This window comes from Netta rufina (assembly GCF_964035555.1).
Source record: "Netta rufina genome assembly, chromosome: 12".
NCBI lineage: Eukaryota > Metazoa > Chordata > Aves > Anseriformes > Anatidae > Netta > Netta rufina.
This window is the reverse complement of record NC_140135.1, coordinates 4,815,131-4,834,807: the sequence shown is the minus strand read 5'-3', so window position 1 is coordinate 4,834,807 and position 19,677 is coordinate 4,815,131. Positions and strand designations below refer to the sequence as shown.

General features: G+C 41.6%; 1 protein-coding gene across 5 annotated transcripts in view; it reads right to left on the bottom strand.

The window, feature by feature from the left end:
- ATRX (ATRX chromatin remodeler) overlaps positions 1–19,350 on the bottom strand; it is an 85,215-nt gene extending 65,865 nt beyond the window's left edge. For 2 of the 5 annotated variants that reach the window (XM_084293983.1, XM_084293984.1), the window contains exons 1-6: positions 19,205–19,350; positions 8,980–9,092; positions 5,855–5,910; positions 4,447–4,499; positions 2,644–2,768; positions 1,260–1,379 (exon numbers count right to left, since the gene is read on the bottom strand). In XM_084293983.1, the coding sequence (XP_084150109.1) occupies positions 1,260–1,379; positions 2,644–2,768; positions 4,447–4,499; positions 5,855–5,910; positions 8,980–9,092; positions 19,205–19,224 (487 nt within the window). In that variant the 5' untranslated portion in view covers positions 19,225–19,350. Of the gene's footprint in view, positions 1–1,259; positions 1,380–2,643; positions 2,769–4,446; positions 4,500–5,854; positions 5,911–7,134; positions 7,267–7,927; positions 8,029–8,979; positions 9,093–9,810; positions 9,907–19,204 lie in introns of those variants that run through there. The other 3 variants (XM_084293985.1, XM_084293986.1, XM_084293987.1) reach the window with 3 other exon arrangements.
- Between the last annotated feature and the right edge of the window lie 327 nt (positions 19,351–19,677).

Here is a 19,677-nt window from a genome sequence, read left to right as displayed (position 1 = left end):
CTCTTACTATTCCTTCCAAAATAATTGTCTTCTGCAAGGCACCAACACATAAGTAACCAGTCCACATACAGAAATGAGGGCCCTCAAATTCTCTAGGGTCAGAAAACTAAAGCTGGAAGGGCAAGTTATGAACTGTCCTGAGGATGCGCACACAGTCCACAAAGCTCAAGCAGAAGTCCTAGCTTTCTGATATTATAGCCCTGAAGATTTCAGTTGGACCTCTTGTAAACTGTTATAAACACAAATGTAAAAAGTATTTCCCTACATGCTAAGTAGGATGTCTTCCATTAATACCACCGAACTTTCAAAGACAAATAACTTAGAGAAAGCGTTAGTGCTCAAAATGTGATCAAACACATGCTTGTGTATGCACAAGCAAATTTCCTCGCAGTTGTGTTTTACTTCTCATCAACCACATATGATAGAAATAACACTTATAAAATTACAATGACTTTAAAAAAGAGTATCTCAAATGACACAATGGGAAAAGTTAGTGTCCTGGGTACTGCTGCTGGTGTGTGAACTAAGGTACTGCTAGGAGTATTAAAGAAAATACCTGATTTCTTATTGGCTAGTTTGTACATAACTCCCTCCTCATCCCCTTAAGTTTTGGAAAAATATGAGAGAGAGGAATTTGTTATCCTTAGAAGCTACCTAACTTCTCCTGAGTTTTAGTAGAGGTTATGAAAAACCACGCTAGCAAAGCAGCTTCTCCAAAATAATCTTTAGAAGGGCACACCAATGGGGAATCTCCCCCAAGTTTAAAAAATAGACAAGAGAAAGCCTTTGAATTCTCTCAGAGGCTTCAGCTTTCTTGTTAGCTCACTGATTGGTAGCTATGTCTATACGTGCCCCTGCTCAAACACAATCATTTTCTTGGTGAGTCAGTGACCATCCCCTTACCAATGCTGTTCCAATAGAATTCCTTAAAAAAGGAACCATTAACACCTGCTTGCAAGCAAGCAACTGTTCTCAATACAAAGCAAGAAGGGTCCATATGGAGTACCTAATGATGCATCCTATAGCTACTGAAAATAAGAAGTGTAATGAGAACTAATCTTAGCTTTCACTGCTGCATTGCAGGGGCAGCAATGGAGGCTAATTTCAGCCAGCTAGAATCCTTAATGAACAAAAAGCCAGAAGAGTGGAGGTATTTTTAGGATAATTTATTAGAAATATGAACAATTTTTAGATGTACCAAATGTGGTCATAAGCAGCAATTTAAACCCGTTTTAATAAATGTTTTAAATTGTATTTACCTCCACGCTTTTTGGGAGCTTCGGGTTTCATTTTAACGGTATTTCTGCTTCTAAATTCAGGCCCTTTAAAATCATCTTTGTCTTCATTCAGCACTGGCTCAGGCTGTACAACCACTGTACCTAGAATAATTCCATTTAGAAATTGGAAACCATTACACATCCAAATGAAGTGCAAGAGTCTTGTTTAAATAAATGCCAACATAGTATCTTTAAAAAAAAGTGCAATTTGTTGACAGTTTCAAATGCACAGGTGTTCACAGCACAAAAAAATTAAACACCACACACTGCAAACTGTGTCCATTTTGTAACTGTAGGACAAAAGCCAAAGGCTATGAGGAGCAAGTTGTATGCTCTCTGTCCTGGTGGGATATGTGCAGAAGTGGATTATCAAACTGCTGGGAATTTATCAGTACAGGAATTTGCAGTGCAATGCTGCAACTAAAGAGCTTGGGTTGGGTCACTTAAATCTAGTAGAAGCCTAAAAGTAACTACTCTTCTCTCTCTCTTCCCCCTTCTATCCGGTTTCCCTCATCTTAATTTATTTCAGCATGAAATAAATAAAAGAACAATGGAATAAAACCTTTTTTCATCCTAGTAAAATTTAGAAAATCACTTTTTATTTAAACAAAGACCAGTAATAATCAAAATTATGTGAATTAAAACACATCTTTCCTACTTAGAGCTCAGTTTTAATACTTTTGGTGTGAGGACACTGGAAATAATTCAACATTCTGAAAAAAAGTAATTTTCAAGTGACTGTTTTAATGACTGCTACTCATGGAGTAAAACAGTAGCAGTCCCTCCAATGTTTCCTGTAACTTTCAGAGGTAAGAAATGGAGATTAATCAAAATCACACTATAGTTAAGAAGAACAGGATGTAAAGCTTATAGTAACAACTATTTAAAAGGTTGCTTAAAAATAGATTTAATAATTAAATTTTTCCCCCCACATTCACTTTTACTTCTTTTGATCTATTTCTCCTCCAAAGACAGAACAGTAAAATAAGTAAGACTTGCAAGTGACAGAGTTTGAGACTTCTACCCAAGAACAGAAATATTTTCTCTGCTATATGGTGGTTTCGTACACATGGCCATAGACATCTGAAATTAAGCCATCAGCACATCCTGGCATATCCACATATTACAGGATGCTGGGTTCAAAATTAAAGGTGCTTGGAAACAGGACTTCGTCTTCTAAGTGTTTGTGCAGGGGTCGGGCAGGGAGGTGTGCACGTGTATGTGAATGTGAATGTTTATACATAAAAGCCAACAGGACCTAGAAGAGGTATTTTACTAATACTTGTGCGTTCTAATTAAATATTTACACTGCATCATAATCTTCGCTAATTTGCTGAATTCAGATACAAAGAAAGACATGAACTACCTTTAGGCAAGCTTTTCATATCAACATCATTTTCTGAGTTTTCATTTGAATTATCTTCATTTACAGTCTCATCTAAGATTTGTTCATCATCTGATCCAACGTATTTTGTCACAATTGTAGGTTTCCTGCACAGACAGAAAAAAAAACCATGCTGTGACAAACAGTACATCCTGTGATACAGGTAAACCTAATTGGGGAAACCTCTATTTTAATTCATTTAAAGCACAAGGGGGGATGCTCTGAGTTATTACAGTAAGTAAGCTTTACAGTAATTTTCTTATTAGGAAAAGGAACTCTTCCCTCCTATGCAAAATAAAAAGATACACTAATAAAGGATTTTTGTTTCACATTATTTGCTGTATGGTTTTGTGGTCATATCAAGGTTTCACATGCTTTTAAAAAGGTATACAGGAAGTCACATTTTTATAAATAAAAAAAAAAAAAAAAGCCAGAATGAAACCCAAGTGGATGTCTACTCAGAAATGTTATACATGGTTCTAAGTTTAAGAGGCAGCCCGAAGAGAACACACAGATATTAGCAAATGACAAAAAGCAGCTTGGCAGAAGAGACACTAGCAATGAAATAAAGGAAATGCAGAAAGAAATTAAAAAGCTGACTGTTGAATATAGAGATCAGTCTCCAGAATTTCACACAAAAGTAACTCAGAACTAACACCTTAACGTGAAGGAATACACTATGTCAGGGCAGGGAAAAAAAATAGTTTAATTTCAATAATTGTCAGTAATACCTAAGTATTACTGAAGGTAACAAAGACTACTTAGGTCAGTGCAGGATGCTGGTTTTTTCAGTATCAGGCACAGCGTGGTAAGTACATGAGGGACACTACATTTAACGATAGACAGGAAGCAAAAACAAAACTGCCAAAATTATATAAACAAAAAAGTTTATCAGGAGACTGCATTCAGAAGACGAGGGAGAAATTAAAATCAAATATGAAACCACATTTGCAAATACAGAATCAAGCCAAATACAAAAAGGAAGAATGAAGAGTGTTATTTAATTCCAGCAAATATGATACAATAAACAAACTTTGATAAATACGAGACTGAAAAGAGAGATATACCGCTTAAGAGCAGTAAGAAGGAAGATGCTCAAATTGTGCACTTAGAAGAGCTCACCTATCTACACAGCATAGTAGAATAATTAAAAAAATCATGAAGGACATAACCTGAATGAGCATCAGCTGAGAGTAAAAATGAGGAGTTCTATTAGAATAAGCCTGCTGTTATTTAGGTCACACATTTGTCTTCTTCAAACTGCAAACAGTTAACTCCATACTTTGTTATAAAAAAAAAAAAAAAAAAAAAAAAAAAAAAAAAAAAAAAAAAAGAGCAAAAAGGGATTATGCAGAAATGCAGCAAATGGCAGCTGCTGCACAGGACAAGTTATTAGCACATTTTGATTCTACAGTCTCTTAATAAGGTACATGAAGCTTTTTTTCTGTATGCCCTAGCTTACTTTTTTGGGAGAATCCCATGTGTTGAAAGAGCAAGAGTAAAGTAATTGTATAAGCACCTTTGTCCCAAAGAGCCCGAAGCTGCAGGATAATCTTGTCATCTCATTATAAATAAATAAAAAAAATAGCTTTATGATCTTAGCTTCTTGACCTTGAAAGACTATTGGAATTGTAAATGTGCTATAAGGCATTTGTTTTACCAGAACTCTGTTAACTTAGTGGACCTAAAGTGGTATACACCAAAAGCATCTGGTATAGTACAAAGACTTGGCAATACTTCCATAGGACTAAAAGTAATTTATTTCCTTTTCTTTTCCGAACCAACCTTTTTGAACGTGATGATCCTAAGGACTTCATTCTTTCTGAAGAGCTGCTGCCCTAAAAAGAAGAAAAAAAAAAGTCACTGCATTGTGACCATGACACCTGTCAACAGAACAAGCTTCCTACATTAACTCAAACACCACCGAAACATCTCAGAAGTCTCCGGCTCTTACAAAATAAAATAAATCAACAGAAGCAATAACAAGAAGTGACACAATTTCAATAGTCAAGCCAGTTCAGTTAACCAAAACCCACAGATTTAGTTTAAGCAGACTTAAGACTCCAAGGAGTCGTAATTCCTTTACAAATATGTTTTAAAACAGATGTCACCAAACTCTAAGTCACTAATCTAATGCCCACAAACCTCACTAACCATCTATCTTGAGAGAAATTAAGAGAGAGTGCTGCTGTAAATTAAATTGAGACATTCACAGAAATAAACTGCACATCTCAAGCACTCTCTCCATGAAACTGAGGGAATTTTGCCCTTGCTATTGTCAGCTCCCACCAATGTGCTGTAAGTTCTCAGCTTTCTGGAGCAGGGAAAAGAACAGGTCAGATCAATGACCATTCGGAATCACAAACAGGTCTGGGGCCTCTGAGTCTGTGCATCTTCGCCGCAGCGGTAACTCTTCCGCGATTAGTGCACAGAAGAATGGTCTAACTCACCTCACAGTGTAAAACAACACTGAGCACACACACCTCTCTGTCTCTGTACTGCTGCACACTTTCACTTTTTATAAAAGTCACTGGGATTCCTCACAGCACCTCAGTGCTGCAGTAGCTTACACAGCTCTGTGAGCATCTATTGTTATCTCAGTAATATGGTGCGAGTGTAAACAAGGGAGACCAATTCTTTTAAGCAAAAATTAAATAGGAGCCTGTTTACAAGCAAATCAAAGAACAGAATTAAGGAGAAAAATAATAACTGAATTTCTTTAAAAAGAAGTCACTTTGCAATACACTCAGTCTGAATAAATTAACAACACTGTGTTTCCTAGCAAAAATGCAGTTGCACACTTTAGGTAAGCATAAGTTAACTCTCTGAAGTGCATTAGAGACATTTTACCCAGGAATTATTGTACATCAGAAAAAAAACAGAGAAATCATCCAAGTAAACCTGTGTATTTCAATAATTTAAAGAAGGGGATGAGGGAGAAGCAAGATGGCTTGCATATGCCTAAATCACATCATCATTCAGAATTTTAAATTTACTTTTAAACCCATTCTATAATATTTTACAACTAAAGTTTCTATTCAGCAGACAGAGTGTTTTCTGCATACAATTCTGACAACGGTTCTTTAAGCATTTATTGTAAACAGCAACCAAGTGAACTCTGTTCCCTACACACCCACACCATTCATTCTGTACTAGTCATACAACTGAAATTCAAAAGCATTTTTATTCCTACCTCTTCTCTGTTGTTCTCCATTGATGTTGGACTACTCTCAGGTTCTCTACTTTTACCTACAGAGATAAAGGAAAGAAATCCACTGAAACGCAAGAAATATTAGCAGTTCTTCACATTGCAACTCATAGCACTGTTTATATTTCATCGGTGTAAATACAGATGACTGTGTAACTTTCACAGAACTTTGCACAACAGCAAAACACAGCTGACTGCATGGCATAAATCTCACAGAAACCACACAGGAATTACTTTCAGTTTTTTAAGTTGCTGCTGGGCTGAAAGAGAGCCTTCCCATTGCTGAAGAAATGAGAGTGCAGCAGTATATGCAAAGATAATATAGTCAGTGTATTTAAAAAAAAAAAAAAACTCTAAGTATTTTTCTTACATGTTTTGACATTAAAAACACCATTTTAAGTCTAGGATCATGGAACTGCACACAAAAATCAGCGTATGATAGAGAATTCTCATTTCTTGATCTTAGTACCTGTGGAATATAAAACCTAAAGACAGGTAACTTATGACTACCTGTTCCATGCACCCGTCCTGGTGATGGAGGGGAGTTCAGTGATTTAACGATACTCATATACAGTTGCTTAAAAACATAGCAATAGCACTATTTTAATAGATGCACTACTAAAAAACATGCAAATATAGTGATAGTGTATTAAAAGGATGAGTATCTTTACCTTTTGTGATAATAGAATGAGACTGCTGGTATTGCAACTTACTATTTCCTGATCCTTTACTCTTGGGGGAAAACTAAAACTATAGTATTTTATATTAAATAAATAAATAGAAAATTGCATGCTGAGTATTTGACTTTGGCTAAAATGTACCCAAACAATTTAGCCTAAATTATCCGGCCATTTCTGCATGCAAAGCTGGAGAGGGGAATCAAAACAGATAAACAAAGCTTCTGCCCCCACCCCCTTTCAATACATAAAATCTGTACGGAATAGTAGTGGCTTTCCCCCATTTTGAGGGGAGAACCTGAAATCTGGCAGAAGGGTTCCATTTCCTTTGGAGATGGGACCCTGCCTCACTTCTACTTTTGACCAGTTTTGCCCAAGTACTAAATCTATTGAAGATAACCCAGTTTGTATATGCTTAGTACAGGTTTCTTCGATTCTGGTAGATAAAGCCTGCGGATTCTGCCTTCTGGCTGCCCATGCGCTGTTCCCGAAAGCAACTGAACATGCTCCCTCATCTCAGCTTCTACATGCGCCATCCCCGCATTATGACCGAGCATGCTGCATCCCCTCCCAGCTCCTAGCGCTGACCAAACTGCACATGCTCCATCCACTCCAGGGCTAGGGGAGCACAGGATTTCCCCTGTGACTGCTGCTCCAGGGCCGGTCACTTGAAACAAGAGCAGGAAGTCAGTCTCTCCTACGCTCTCAGTGATCCTCCTGCTGGCACCCACGCAATGTAGAGGGAGACATCCGATTCGAATGCAGAGAGGATAAAGAAACATTATTAAGGCTGTAAAATCAAGTGCTCAAAAATTAAGAAAAGCCAGAATCAGGGTCTTATCAGTGTAATTTCACTTATCACTCCTACAACCTACAACACAGTACAGTTAACTCCACAGAAGTGCACAAGATCAAGTGCTCAATGAGCAACCGTTTCATATTTCAGTTGAGCTGTGTTCAATTGACCTGTGTGCGTGGCAAGGACATGCTCCAGCTTCCTTGAGCCACAGCTAACCATCTTCATCTTCATCATCACCTCTCCCCTTACAACACCCCAGTTAATAAGCCATATATCCTCCAAATTCCGGAACACTATGAGATCCCTGACTATAAACAACTGATCTGGCCCCAATCTTGTCCAGTATTTACACGGGATAGGCATTCTGTGGTAAAACATACATATATATATATATATAGTGTAGTTCCTAGAGACATTAAAATTACAAACAGAAAGCTGGGAGGGGAAGTAACTTTGCACAGTTAATTCTGGCATTTCCTAATATTTAATTCTTGACTTTTCAACTTTAATATGTTCTCTTTTTAAAGAATAAAATCTCAAAAACAACACTGAAGCATGTCTGCTTTTAATTAGTCGGCGTACCTCTGTCTCAAAGTAAATGTGTATTCTGAGGCAAGTATCCAAATTTTACTTCATAACCACAGTGGATAAAAGCAGAAGATTTCTTTCAAAACAGTATGCTCCACAGCTAAATCTCACTTGGAAACATGTACATCTCCGCCAGTTTAATTTATTATTCTGTTTAAGAAGTTATTCGTGGGATACTTTCTCCAGTGTTAACATTTAATCGGACGTTGACACAAGGCAGATAGCACCACATGGCAGTAGACTCTCAAGATGAAACACTGAATGAAAAGCCGCACACACGGGTTTATTACTTGTGACAACAGTTTGAAAATAAACTCCACAGCACGGCCAACACACTCGCATTCTCCTGTACCCTATCATTTCAGCACAATTTTTAGCTCATGGAACAGCAGAGTCTGAAAAGTTGTATACCTGTACCCAGTCCCAGTTAAATTTGGAAACAAACTGTACTTGGTACTGTTATGAAATAGTTTCACTTTTTTTTTTAATGACTGTAACTAAAATAAAACGTTTACAATTTGTTACTGATTTCCAACTAGGAAGTAAAAATTTCTAACACCAAATCTGACATACTACAGCACTCTGTTGGTTTTGTTTGTTTGTTTTCTAATGCTTCCAGACTACATGTAAAAGTAGTTTTTAAGTAATTACAGAAGCATAACCTTAAGAACTTCTTCCTCAACTAGATGGATGGCAAAAGCTTTACTTAAGCAGAAGAAATAAAATACTGCCCTTAAACCTTGAGGAAAACTGACCATGGAATCCCTACCACAGCAAACACATGCATGTTTGCTTTCTCAGGTTTCACAGAAGGTAGAATACACCACCAGTATCAGCTCTATTCACAGTGAGAAAACATTCATAACTGAAAGAAATATTGCATCAAAGGCTAGACGTATTTATCAAGATGTCGCCACTTCATTAAATCACATTAGGACTTGGCATAATTGCCCCAGCAAAGTGTGATATAATGAAATCACAACACAAAGCTCTTTGACTTCAGAATCATGTGTATGTTCAAACTGAAAACAAAAGTGTCTTTTTACCTATGGTTTTGTTTTTAGATAACGCTGGAGGAGAATTTGCGTCCTCAGATTCTTCCGATGAGTGAGCCAAGAAGTCATGGAGTTTCTGCACCAATGTATTCAACTTGCTTTCACTGTCAAAACACAAGTAGAACTTGAAGTTAGCTACAGATCTTACGCTAGTCAGCAAGCCTGAAAGAAGAAAAGGGAAGTCCCGATTAATACATACCTACAGGAGAAACACAATTATCACCCAAACATTTGGTTCCACAAGGGGAATATCAAAGAAAATTTAAAAAAGATGTAGTTTTATTAAACATTGTGTTTAAAAAAAAAACACCACCACACAAACACATAGGTGCAGCCTTTTTGACAAAGTACTAAGGATGTGTTAACAGAAACAAGAAATATATTTTAAACTGTTTTAAGCTAGACAAAAATGACTTAAAAAACTCAAGGAAATCTGAGTTGCAATGCTACTGTGACATGAACATAGTGGAAAAACTAATTTAAGATTCTACTTTGTAAGGAGAATCTAAGGCAGTACAAAGCTGAACAGGTAAAAAAAAATAAAATGTTGACTTCATTATTTAAAAAGTAATAATCTCCGGGGATATAAAACTCTACAAATAACAGCTTTTTTTTTTTTTTTTAATCTACAATGTAAATAACAGGTACACTAAGTGTGACGAATCTACATGCTTACACAAACCTTATAATAAATCAACCTCACACATTTACACACACACACTGTATCCTATATTAGTTCTGCTGAAAACCAACCAGGTACGATCAGATCATGCCATGATCTTTGTGTACCAGTATTCGTAATTAATTTATACAGTGTACTACCCTGGGAATGCTCACGAGGCAGTTTCAGATACCAGGAACCAGTAGCCATGTATCTCTACTCAGTAGAGAGTAAAAGTAGTGTTTGTAGTAAATTATTTGTAGTAAAAAGGCCCCACTTTTCCCCTATGTTTCCTCATGATGAGCACTTTATTCCCTCACATTTCATGGTGCTTATTTCAGACTTTTTTTCCACCCACAGCTTCTACAACCTCCCGAGACAAGTCTGTTTTTCTAACAGCAAGTCCCAGAGCAGGGCCAAGGGCAGCCAGCCCCCAGACCACCGCTATCAGAAGTCACCACTCTCGGCTGCTTGGCTCTGCTTCCCTCCCAGCCGCTATCAATTCTCCGAAATCTGCCAGCCGATATGTCTGAGTCATCATCCCTTATCTGCTATTAGATACGGCTTCCCAAACTGCTGAGCTGCACTATCTGCTTCATAAGTTAACCCAGTTAAAGGACAGAGGCTTCTCTTCACTGTTTTCTAATCTCCTCATTATTTCCAAAACAGTCTTCTGATAGTACGAGGAAATAAGATTTTCTGTCGCCGTTCTACAGTTTGTGGGATCTTTTGAATATTTATCAGAAACTCAATCCTCTCACCTTTAGCATCTCTACTGTTTTTCTGAACCCATCAATAAATTTATTAACTCCTGACTCTCAAATTAACTCCTACTGCTAAGGAAAATCACCCATTTCATAAAAAATAAGCATGCAGGTGAGAGATCCCTTGAGCAACATGTAGAGGGCATCATCATATTAATTCAAGTAACTACTTAAAACAGTGAAAAGTAACTGTTTGTACAACAGCATTAGGCATCCATCTTTAAAAAAAAATCGTTTAAAATGATTTTCTGAAGGACTCAAAACAAAATTGCATTTTGTCATGAGAAGATTTTTGTGAATGAGGACAGTTTTCTTTTGAGACTGTAATTTTGGACCATATGCCATCAATCGCTCAAGCAACTCTGGAAGACAGTACCAAAGCCTGGGTTATTCTTAAGTGCATCTTAAAATTGGTCTCTCCGTCTGTCTAAAAGTCTTCGGCTCTTACTACCAGATTGATGCTGCTATGCAACTGCCAGCCCTGGGACCTGTGCTTCCCTTCTTGTCACAGATGGAGGGCACACCTGGAAAACACTGCAGAAGATGACAGTGGTACGCACACTTCAGCTTTCAGAGACTGCATGCTCTTCAGAAAGGAGCTTAAATGGTGATTTGTCCACAGGAAGTTTTAAAAAATGGAAGAGTTGCTCAGGATTATTTGACCGTAGAAGCATGTAAAGAAATTTTATTTTCTTTCTAGGTGAAGAATTAATGCATATAAAGAAAGGCAACACAAAGTTAGTCCTTGGCACTAATAAAAAAAAAAAAAAAACATGTGGAATATAGTTTATAAAGCATGTGCTCTTTTAGTTTATAAATAACTTGTTTTGGTAATAACATCTTAGAAAATGAGAACTATAGCCAAGTTATACTATTTTTCTCAACATAAAACACTCGGAACACTGTGCGTGCATCTTCATGACCAACTTGGAACATGATCAGCAGCCAGCTATTGTCTCTTATCCTAACTAGCCTACAAGTATTGTTTTCCGAGCAAAAACATTCGTGCTGACACACCAAAAAATCTACGAACTAATACTAAGAAGCCTCCTCAGCTTGCTTTTCCTCTAGATTATTCAGCATTTTGTACCATAAGCCTGTATTAGCAGTAATAGGTCAAATTTAAGTAAAGGCCTTACACTTAATATACTTCTACACAAAGAAATTGTGATTTAGGGCAATGCTTTCGCACAAAATCCTTATTCCTTGTAATGTATTATCATAAATTGACACAATAGATTCATCCCAACAGTTAAAATGGGTACTAAAAAAATACAGAGGAGCCTAAAAACTTCAAAGCAGCTCAGGAGCACTAAGGGGAGCAGTCTCCCTCTACCGTGAATCAACTATGCCTACGCTATTTCCTCGAGCTTCCAGGCTCACACATAAAGAAACAGCTTCACCACCACTCTAGAGCTATTTCAACACTGCTCAGCCTAATTAGAACAGGAACGAAAGGAGAGGTGTCCTACTATTATTGGTTTGGCCATGAACCGGATTTGTGACCTTGAGAAGTTACCGTGCAAGAGCACACTTTCTTACCTAAGCTCCGAGCGGGTGCTGGATGCTTAACCAGCACAGGCCTGGCCCTCAGTGGGAGAACAAAGTCTGCGTCAGGCAAACCATGCAGGAGGCTGAATGATGCTCCAAATGAGCCGAAGAGCAGAGAAGAACAAGGAGGTGGGGGCATGGGGAAGAGGTGGAAGTGTGGTATCCTCGTTAAGCTAACCAAGACACACACCCGATTCCACGTGGCTGTCACCCGCCGTCCCCCTGCGCTCACCCCATCACACAACTTGTTAGTGCATTCGTTTTTTGTCTGCTCTCCTCAGGCACCCTGAAAGCAGAGGTGGGGAATGCCCCATCTACCGTCAAGATCCAGAAGAACGTTTTAAAAATATTTTCCTTTCAACAAACAAATTCCCCATTCTTCCACAGCATCCCACCAACTTTTAGCCTAAGTGCTGCTCATCTGAATTTCAAATGGCTCTGGCAGTCAGCGGTCCAGGAGCCTTCCCAGCTTTGTATCCATCTCAGTTTGTTTACAAATACGTCTTGCAGATTTTTTCCTTTGAGAGTTCTCAACTGCCTTAAACTCAGCACTCGTCTGAAATCTTTGTTTACACCCTAGAAGTAGTTCAAGGGCACAAGTTTTTTAATCCATCTTTACAGTTGCTTCAAGTGAAATCCCAATTACTTTTCACTTTGGAAGCTGAAAGGAAATGCTGCAGAGCAACAACTATTAAGCGGACAAAACTAAACAATCCTTAAAAAATACAGAAAATTAAAACCAGATGTTCTTTCAAACCCCTGAACTGCAGACTAGCATCCTCTCCTTCAAACAGTACCGTCTGTGAAGGACAACTACACAACCCACAGCAGAAGTCTGCATGTTTTAATTAAGACAATGGCAAGAGAAAAGGCAAAACAGACTGCGTGTTAGGACACAGTAAGGTTTGGTGCTGCTGTCCCAACACAACTGAAGGCACCTCTGATGTCAAATGCTAGTGGAGATGCATCTAAGGCTCTCAAGGAGACCAGAAACCATTTTTCCTAACCTTTCCTAATTCTAAAGCATTACTAACAGGGTCACCTTTAAAAATATCTGCTTTACCATAAAGAAAGCTGAAATCGATGCATTTAATAGAACATCCAGATCCTAAACTGTTAGGAGGTATCCCTTTCCCCCCCTAAAAAGTGTCATTTGCTGTCCTACTGCCTAATTCTGAATGTAATCAGGCCACCATTCTGTCACCTGCAGACCTTCAAAACAGATTTTCCTGAAGGAAAGGAGAGGTGTTAGACTTGCCCCAACACCGTGATTTCAGTTACAAGGGCAGAGGCTGTACAGCAGTTTCAAACAAAAGCGCATCACCATTGTGGCTGAACACACAGGAATGAAATGGCTCAAAACTGCTGGAGAAGGAAAGATGATAAAAATCTACAAAAGAAGCTGCTCCCTAATCAGAAAAGGAGTGAACACACCTGAAGTGCCATAAAAAAAAAAAAAAGCCTACTTCTCTCAGAGAAAATACATAACCAGAAAATAAAACAGCCTCTTGTATCACTTGAACACAAGCATGTGTTTTACAAGGGCAGGGCCATAAAGCACTATTAGCTTTTATTGGGTTTTGTGGTGTTGTTTTTAAACTCAGCAAGGGTTTTCCAAGAGCAAAGCAAAATGATACAGCATAGCTTAAATCAGATGACTATTTTGCAAAACACTTGTATCGATACACCAGCCACACCAAAACGAGTGCAGCTTCACAGCCAAGGTTCTCGCTGTGTTTTCGGGCTGACATGACCCGGCCCCACTGCCCAAGGACACAAACCCTCAGCGCCTGCCCACAAACGCCTGGTGCCACACTCACTTCTCTCCTTCCCCCTCCACTGCAGCACAACAATCGGGGTGATCCACGTGCTGAAACCAATCCAGATTAGAAGTAGCTGTTCCTTCTGCTGAATTCATTTCCCTAATCACCGCTCATTGTACAAACGTCTCTGCAAGCGCAGGCAACTGAGATTTATGAACTTCAGTGGCAGCAGTACATGAACTTGAGCTGCCGTGCTAGGCTAGAGCTGCTCAGGTAAGGGAGACAAAAGAGCACAGCAACCTCTAGGCTGGGAGGGAGCTCTGGAGATCTGCTAGCCCCACGCCCCGCCAGCAGGCTGCCCACAAACACGTCCCGCCGGGCTCTGGACACCTCCAGGTGGAAACTGCACAACCTCTCGATAACCAATTCCATCGTTTGGCCTTTCTCACAGCAAACTAGTTCCCCTGTGGTCAGACAGACCCGTGCCGCGCTGCATTTACTGGATCGAACACAGCCCGGAGATAGCTGCACACTGCAGCTCTGACTGAGAGGAGAGGCGGCCACCAGCACGTCACTGAACACACAGCTTCTGTTCTGAAGGCTTCATTAACGCAGGTTCCCTCTTATTTGGGTTAGAACTGACTCTGATCCACAGGGGCTTAATCAAGTGATACCTAGCAGAGTTCAAGACACTTGATGATGTGGATGAAATAACTCTGGAGTGTCAGCACAGCACAACAGGCTCAGACAAGTAAACAGAATTAGTTCTCTCCAGACACACAAGGGGAATGGTTCGAAGTCACTAAGAGACCCTTTATCACATTCAAGGAAAATTACACAATTTCTTTTTCTTTAGAGGGTACCCAAACAACCCTAACATGATTTGGCTGAGTTACCACGCTTCAGTGAGAAGTGAAGTTTGTTTTTTCTAAATACACACACACACACCTCCTTTGTTAGTGGGCTTGACTGCTATATGGAAGTCTCTAACTTCCATGGCAAAACAGTCTGCCAACTTAAAACCACTGACTGAAGTCAACCCTTTGAAAACCTAAATACTGTGTTTTCATCTTTATGAGACAAAAATCATGGCAAACTGAGTACCTTCATACATTAATTCAGGAAAGGAAGCTGAAGCTAGCATATATTTAACCTACAAGAAAAAATACTGCTAAAAAAGTGGAAGTATGTTTCATTTAAAGGAGAAGAAGGGCTCCATCCCATGACATCACGTCCCTCTAATTCTAGAGGGACGCCTTCTCCTAAGCCTTCTCCTAAGCCTTCTCCTTCTAAGCCTTCTCCTTTGTTTCAGTTGTCTTCCATTTTCTGGAATTTGTCAAAGACTCTCAACGAGACCTTATTCATTACAAACTATAAGAAATAAAGCATGTTCCTTAAAGTCTTCCAGATACTCCCCATCGGGTTTGTTATCAGGTTTTAAGGGTTATCATCTTCCTGAAATGCATCTTCCTGAAATGCAAGCTTTTCATTTTCCAAGGTAACAGTCATGTCAGTTTGCCCCACTAACAATGCCGAATTTATTGCCAAAGTTTTTGTTTCGCTTTACATGACCGATTTTATCCACCCAACAAGACTTCTACTGCTGGATGTGTTGAGACAAATTCCTACAACTGTGCAGCTTTCAGACAAATGAACTGCCTAAACTGCACTGAAGTTGACACCTGGCAACAACCGGGGAAATCAAGGTCTTGATTTTCAGTTTCACTCCTTTTCTTTAAAAATAATAATTAAAAAACAACATCCATCAATCCGTCATCCATCTTGCACGACAACTGCCTGGGGCTAGTTGTTATAACTAATTATGACAGCTTAGTACTCTCTCTTTAGTAAATTAGAGAGCTTTACCTACCATCTCTGGAAGTCAATATAAAACCTTCTATGACATTCGCCACTGACTTTTTGTCAATTTCATCTTTTCCCTCCTGACTCACCACCAGAACAACGTGCAGTGACCTATCCATGAACCAACTCGTACTTCCACACCACCTACGGGCACCAACTCCAGTGATACGAAACATGATTTCCTGAGGTTCAGCACTATCCCTAGGCTTCCCTGTTCATACAAGGCATATCTAGTGATCCCAGCATTTGTCGCAGGCTTTTTTTTTTCCTGGAGAACACAACACATTAGTGTTATTTTATGTTTTGACATTTTCTTTTTGGCGGGTTACACGCAAGCCAAAAGCACCAGCTCTTCCTCCCTTCTGGCAGAGGCCGCGAGTGCACGTGGAATCTTATCCTCGTCTGTAATGAAAATGGGAATTTCATGTTACAACAGTGTCAAGGTATCCCTGTACCACGGCAAATTATTCCACAAAGAATGAAGGTACCTTCAGTCAACCCCTACAGAGACCACAAGATAAAGTTCACAAAACCCTACGAGATGGAGCTATGCTGAAACAGAAACAACACGGCCCCTGCAGGAGGATTCTCCTTCAGAGGGATTTCAATTTCACTTCAGCAGTGTGAACGCATTGGCTCACGGGCATCTCAGAGAGAAGATGACAGCCAGCCTAATGTTTTGATTCTTGAAGAGCAACGGATCTGCTTACGCCCATTGCACAGGGCTGTGTGGAAGACTGCTAGCTTCCATGCACCTTCAGAGAAGGAGGACGATTACTCCGGACTTACTTCCTGTTAGATTACTGTGGCATTCAGCAGCACGCCTCATACAACCTGTAGTGACAGGCACTTGGGACAAAGACATTCAAGTGACCCAAAAACTTAAAAGCTGCAAGTTGGAAAGCCCGATGCATAAAAAAAGTTGCCATGAAGTTTATTTTACCAGCTTACTACTTGGTATCACTACGCTGCCTCCTCGACAGTCCAAGCGAGAGTAAGATCCAAAATTTCTTCTTTTTCTATTGTTGTGCTTATACAGCATGATCTCCAAAATGGTAGGAACAGGTCAGGTTACTATGACAAAAATTCCTCCACTCTTAAAAAAATAAAATAAAATCAAGTTTCATATACGATTGTGGTCCAAATATCTTCATCAACGTTTACAGAAGCAGGAATTTTTATGTTTCTCAGTCAGTTACTCCAATTCTCATCGTGTTTTTCAGCATTCCAAACTTCTCATTTGGATGCAGAAGATTCCTAGGTTCTTATAATTAAATAAGGTTATTTCCTATATTGTAACTCGAATGCTCCAGAATCAGTGAACTAGTAGAGAACAATTACTTTACTTTTAAACAGGAAAAGTCTTCCAGAAGTAATGGGAGATTTTCAAAAACTCTACTGCCTGCGCATCCTCTAAACAATTCCACCAACAACCCCCTAGCTGTGTTTCTGCACACTTCTTAAACAGAAGCTGAAACGAACACGCAGGGATACCGTGCAGGTTGACACCGACGCAGCAGCTGCCAGGCCAACAGGTCTCGCTGGAAATGGGAGCAAAGTGTGTGCGCGTGTGTGAGGCCTTGCTAAAAATGGGAGCAAAGAAGTCTGTCTGTGCATCCGTGTGTGTCTGCGTGTGAACAAAAGGCAGGAAGAACACCTTTGCTTCTCCATCAAGATGTTACCATATCAAGGACTCCTTCGTGGTGCTTTTCTTTTCCCTCTCATTCTCTCCAAGTCCAGTATTATTAGAACTTGAATTGACATAAATAAGAAAGCCCTTGCAATGTGTTCATCGGCTCACAAACCCTATGGCATCCGACAAAATCATGCCTACTTCCTAACACAGAACTGTTTTTACACTCTTCAAGATGAGCTCCATGTGGGATAAGGATTACCAAAAACATTTGGACTGAGAACTGAGTTCATGAACAGAAAAAAAAACTCTGGAGCACCAAAAAATATGATGCCAGACTACTACGGAGTAGTTTGTCAAGGCCCATTTACTATGTGGGACAGATTCAATCTCAAATTGACCTCGTACGTACTTTTTGATCTTTGAGTTTACAAATGAAACACTGCAACGATCCCATTTACCTTTCTGTCTGCAGGTCATCTGAAAAATTGAGTGGAAAACATACGAGCTTCTGTATCCTCTTAATTCCACTGAAGCATAAAATAAAGCAGCCTCTTAGCATTCATGCCAGTTCTTGTGCCAATGACAATCTAAGAGCACGGAAAGAGTTAAGTACAACACATTCATGATGTAGACCAGGAACAAGAAGTTGATAAAGAAGGAAGACAAAACAGAATATGGGAAAATGGGAAAAAAATACAACAGCCATGATAAAGTAAAAAGCAGAGAGGTCCAAATAGAAGAGTGTTTTTCAGAACATGCAACACTAATTACGACTGTAAAGCAGTCAGTAATTAGGCAAGTTCTTTTTGCTACGGAGAAATCAAGCTCTATCCTTGATTTTTCAAGGCCTGGAGATGAAAGAAGCAAAATCCGTCAACCAGTATTTCAGTCTACACATAAAACAATCGATCCAACACAAAACTGGTTTAAGCTGTCAAAGTACTTTAAGAACACAGGGTAAGAAGAGGAGTAATAAGGAGAGGGAGAGATGGGCAATCCCTGTCTTACAAAATGAAGACAACATGCCGAACAAACTTAGCTGCTGGGGAGTCGTGCACCACATAACGCGTATTTGTAATGCTTATGAATTGCACCTAGCATGTGATCAACACCAGCAACGATGACGATCGCCTTGTAAACGTTTTCTGTGAAGTCCACGTATATAATGTCCTCTGAAGTTATAAGGCTGTAAAACCAAGTTGTACCCAAGAGCACAGCACTACTGTTTTGGCACCTAAGTTTGGGCTGAAACGAAACGGTGGTTGCGAGCTGCTCAGGTCCGAGGCGGGCGAGGATGCACAAACACACAGGGAGGGGAAAGTTTACCCGAGTTTCCGTACCAGGGCTGCGTGATGCTCGCCCTAACGCTACCACACGGCAGCCACACGCAGCGCAGCACCCCCTGTGCACAGCCCTGTGTACAAACCCGTGCCTCCCCGGCCGCTCCGCACACGCGTGCGGCTGTCAGCAAGGCGCGGAGCCCCCTCAGGCACACAAAGCGCGCTCCGTCCCGCTGTAACATGGCGCCTCCCTCCCACAGGGGCTCGGGCGGCCGCCGGACTTCGCGCAGCCCCTCGCCAACGGCGGCCCGGGGAGCCCGGGAGCGGGGCAGGCGCCGTGAGGGGGGAGTCCCTGGGGCCGGGGGGGGCCGCCTGAGGCAGCGCCCCGCCGCCTGAGGGGCCGCTCCCCGCCGCCGCCGTCCCCTCCCCCGGCCCCCCGCCGCCATCCCCTCCCCCTGCCCGGCCTCCGCCAGCCCCGGGCCGGGCCGTGCCGAGCGCAGCCCCGCCCCAGGCGGGCCGAGGAGCCGCCGAGCCCCGGGCCGGGCCGGGCGGTGGCGCCGCCGCCGAGGGCCGCGCGTGAGGCGGGAGCGGGGCGCGGGTCCCCTCCCCTCCCTCCCTCCTCCTCCCCCCCCTCGTCCTCCTCGATCCCCTCGCGGCCGTTTTTGTCGCCGCGGCGGCGGGCGGGAGGCGGCCGTTACCTCATGGGCTCCGCGGTCATGTCTCCGCCGCCGCTGCTCGGGGCGGCCGGGCCGGGCCGGGCCCGGGCTCAGGCGCTGGAAGCAGACAAAGCCGTTAGGGCCGCCATCGCCAGCCCCGCCGCCATCTTGTCGGAGGGAGGCTGAGGGAGACCTGCCTCCTGCCGCCTTCCCCTCTCGCCGCCTCCCATTGGCTCCTTGCCGCCCCCAGCGATTTTCCAATTGGGCGGCGGCGGAGGGGGCTGTTGCTAGGGTCGCTCACGTCACGCTCCCGGCTTCCCCGCGCTGATTGGCGGAGGGGAGGCTGACATCACCGGAGGGGGGGGCTGACGTCATGCGGGGAGGGGCGTGACGTCATTTGCAAACAAGGTGCAATGAGGAGGGCGGCCGGCAGGGGGCGGCGGGGGCGGCCTGGGGCTGGGGCCCTGCCCGCGGCCGCAGGGGGGGCAACAGCGGGGGCCAAGCACCCCCAGAGC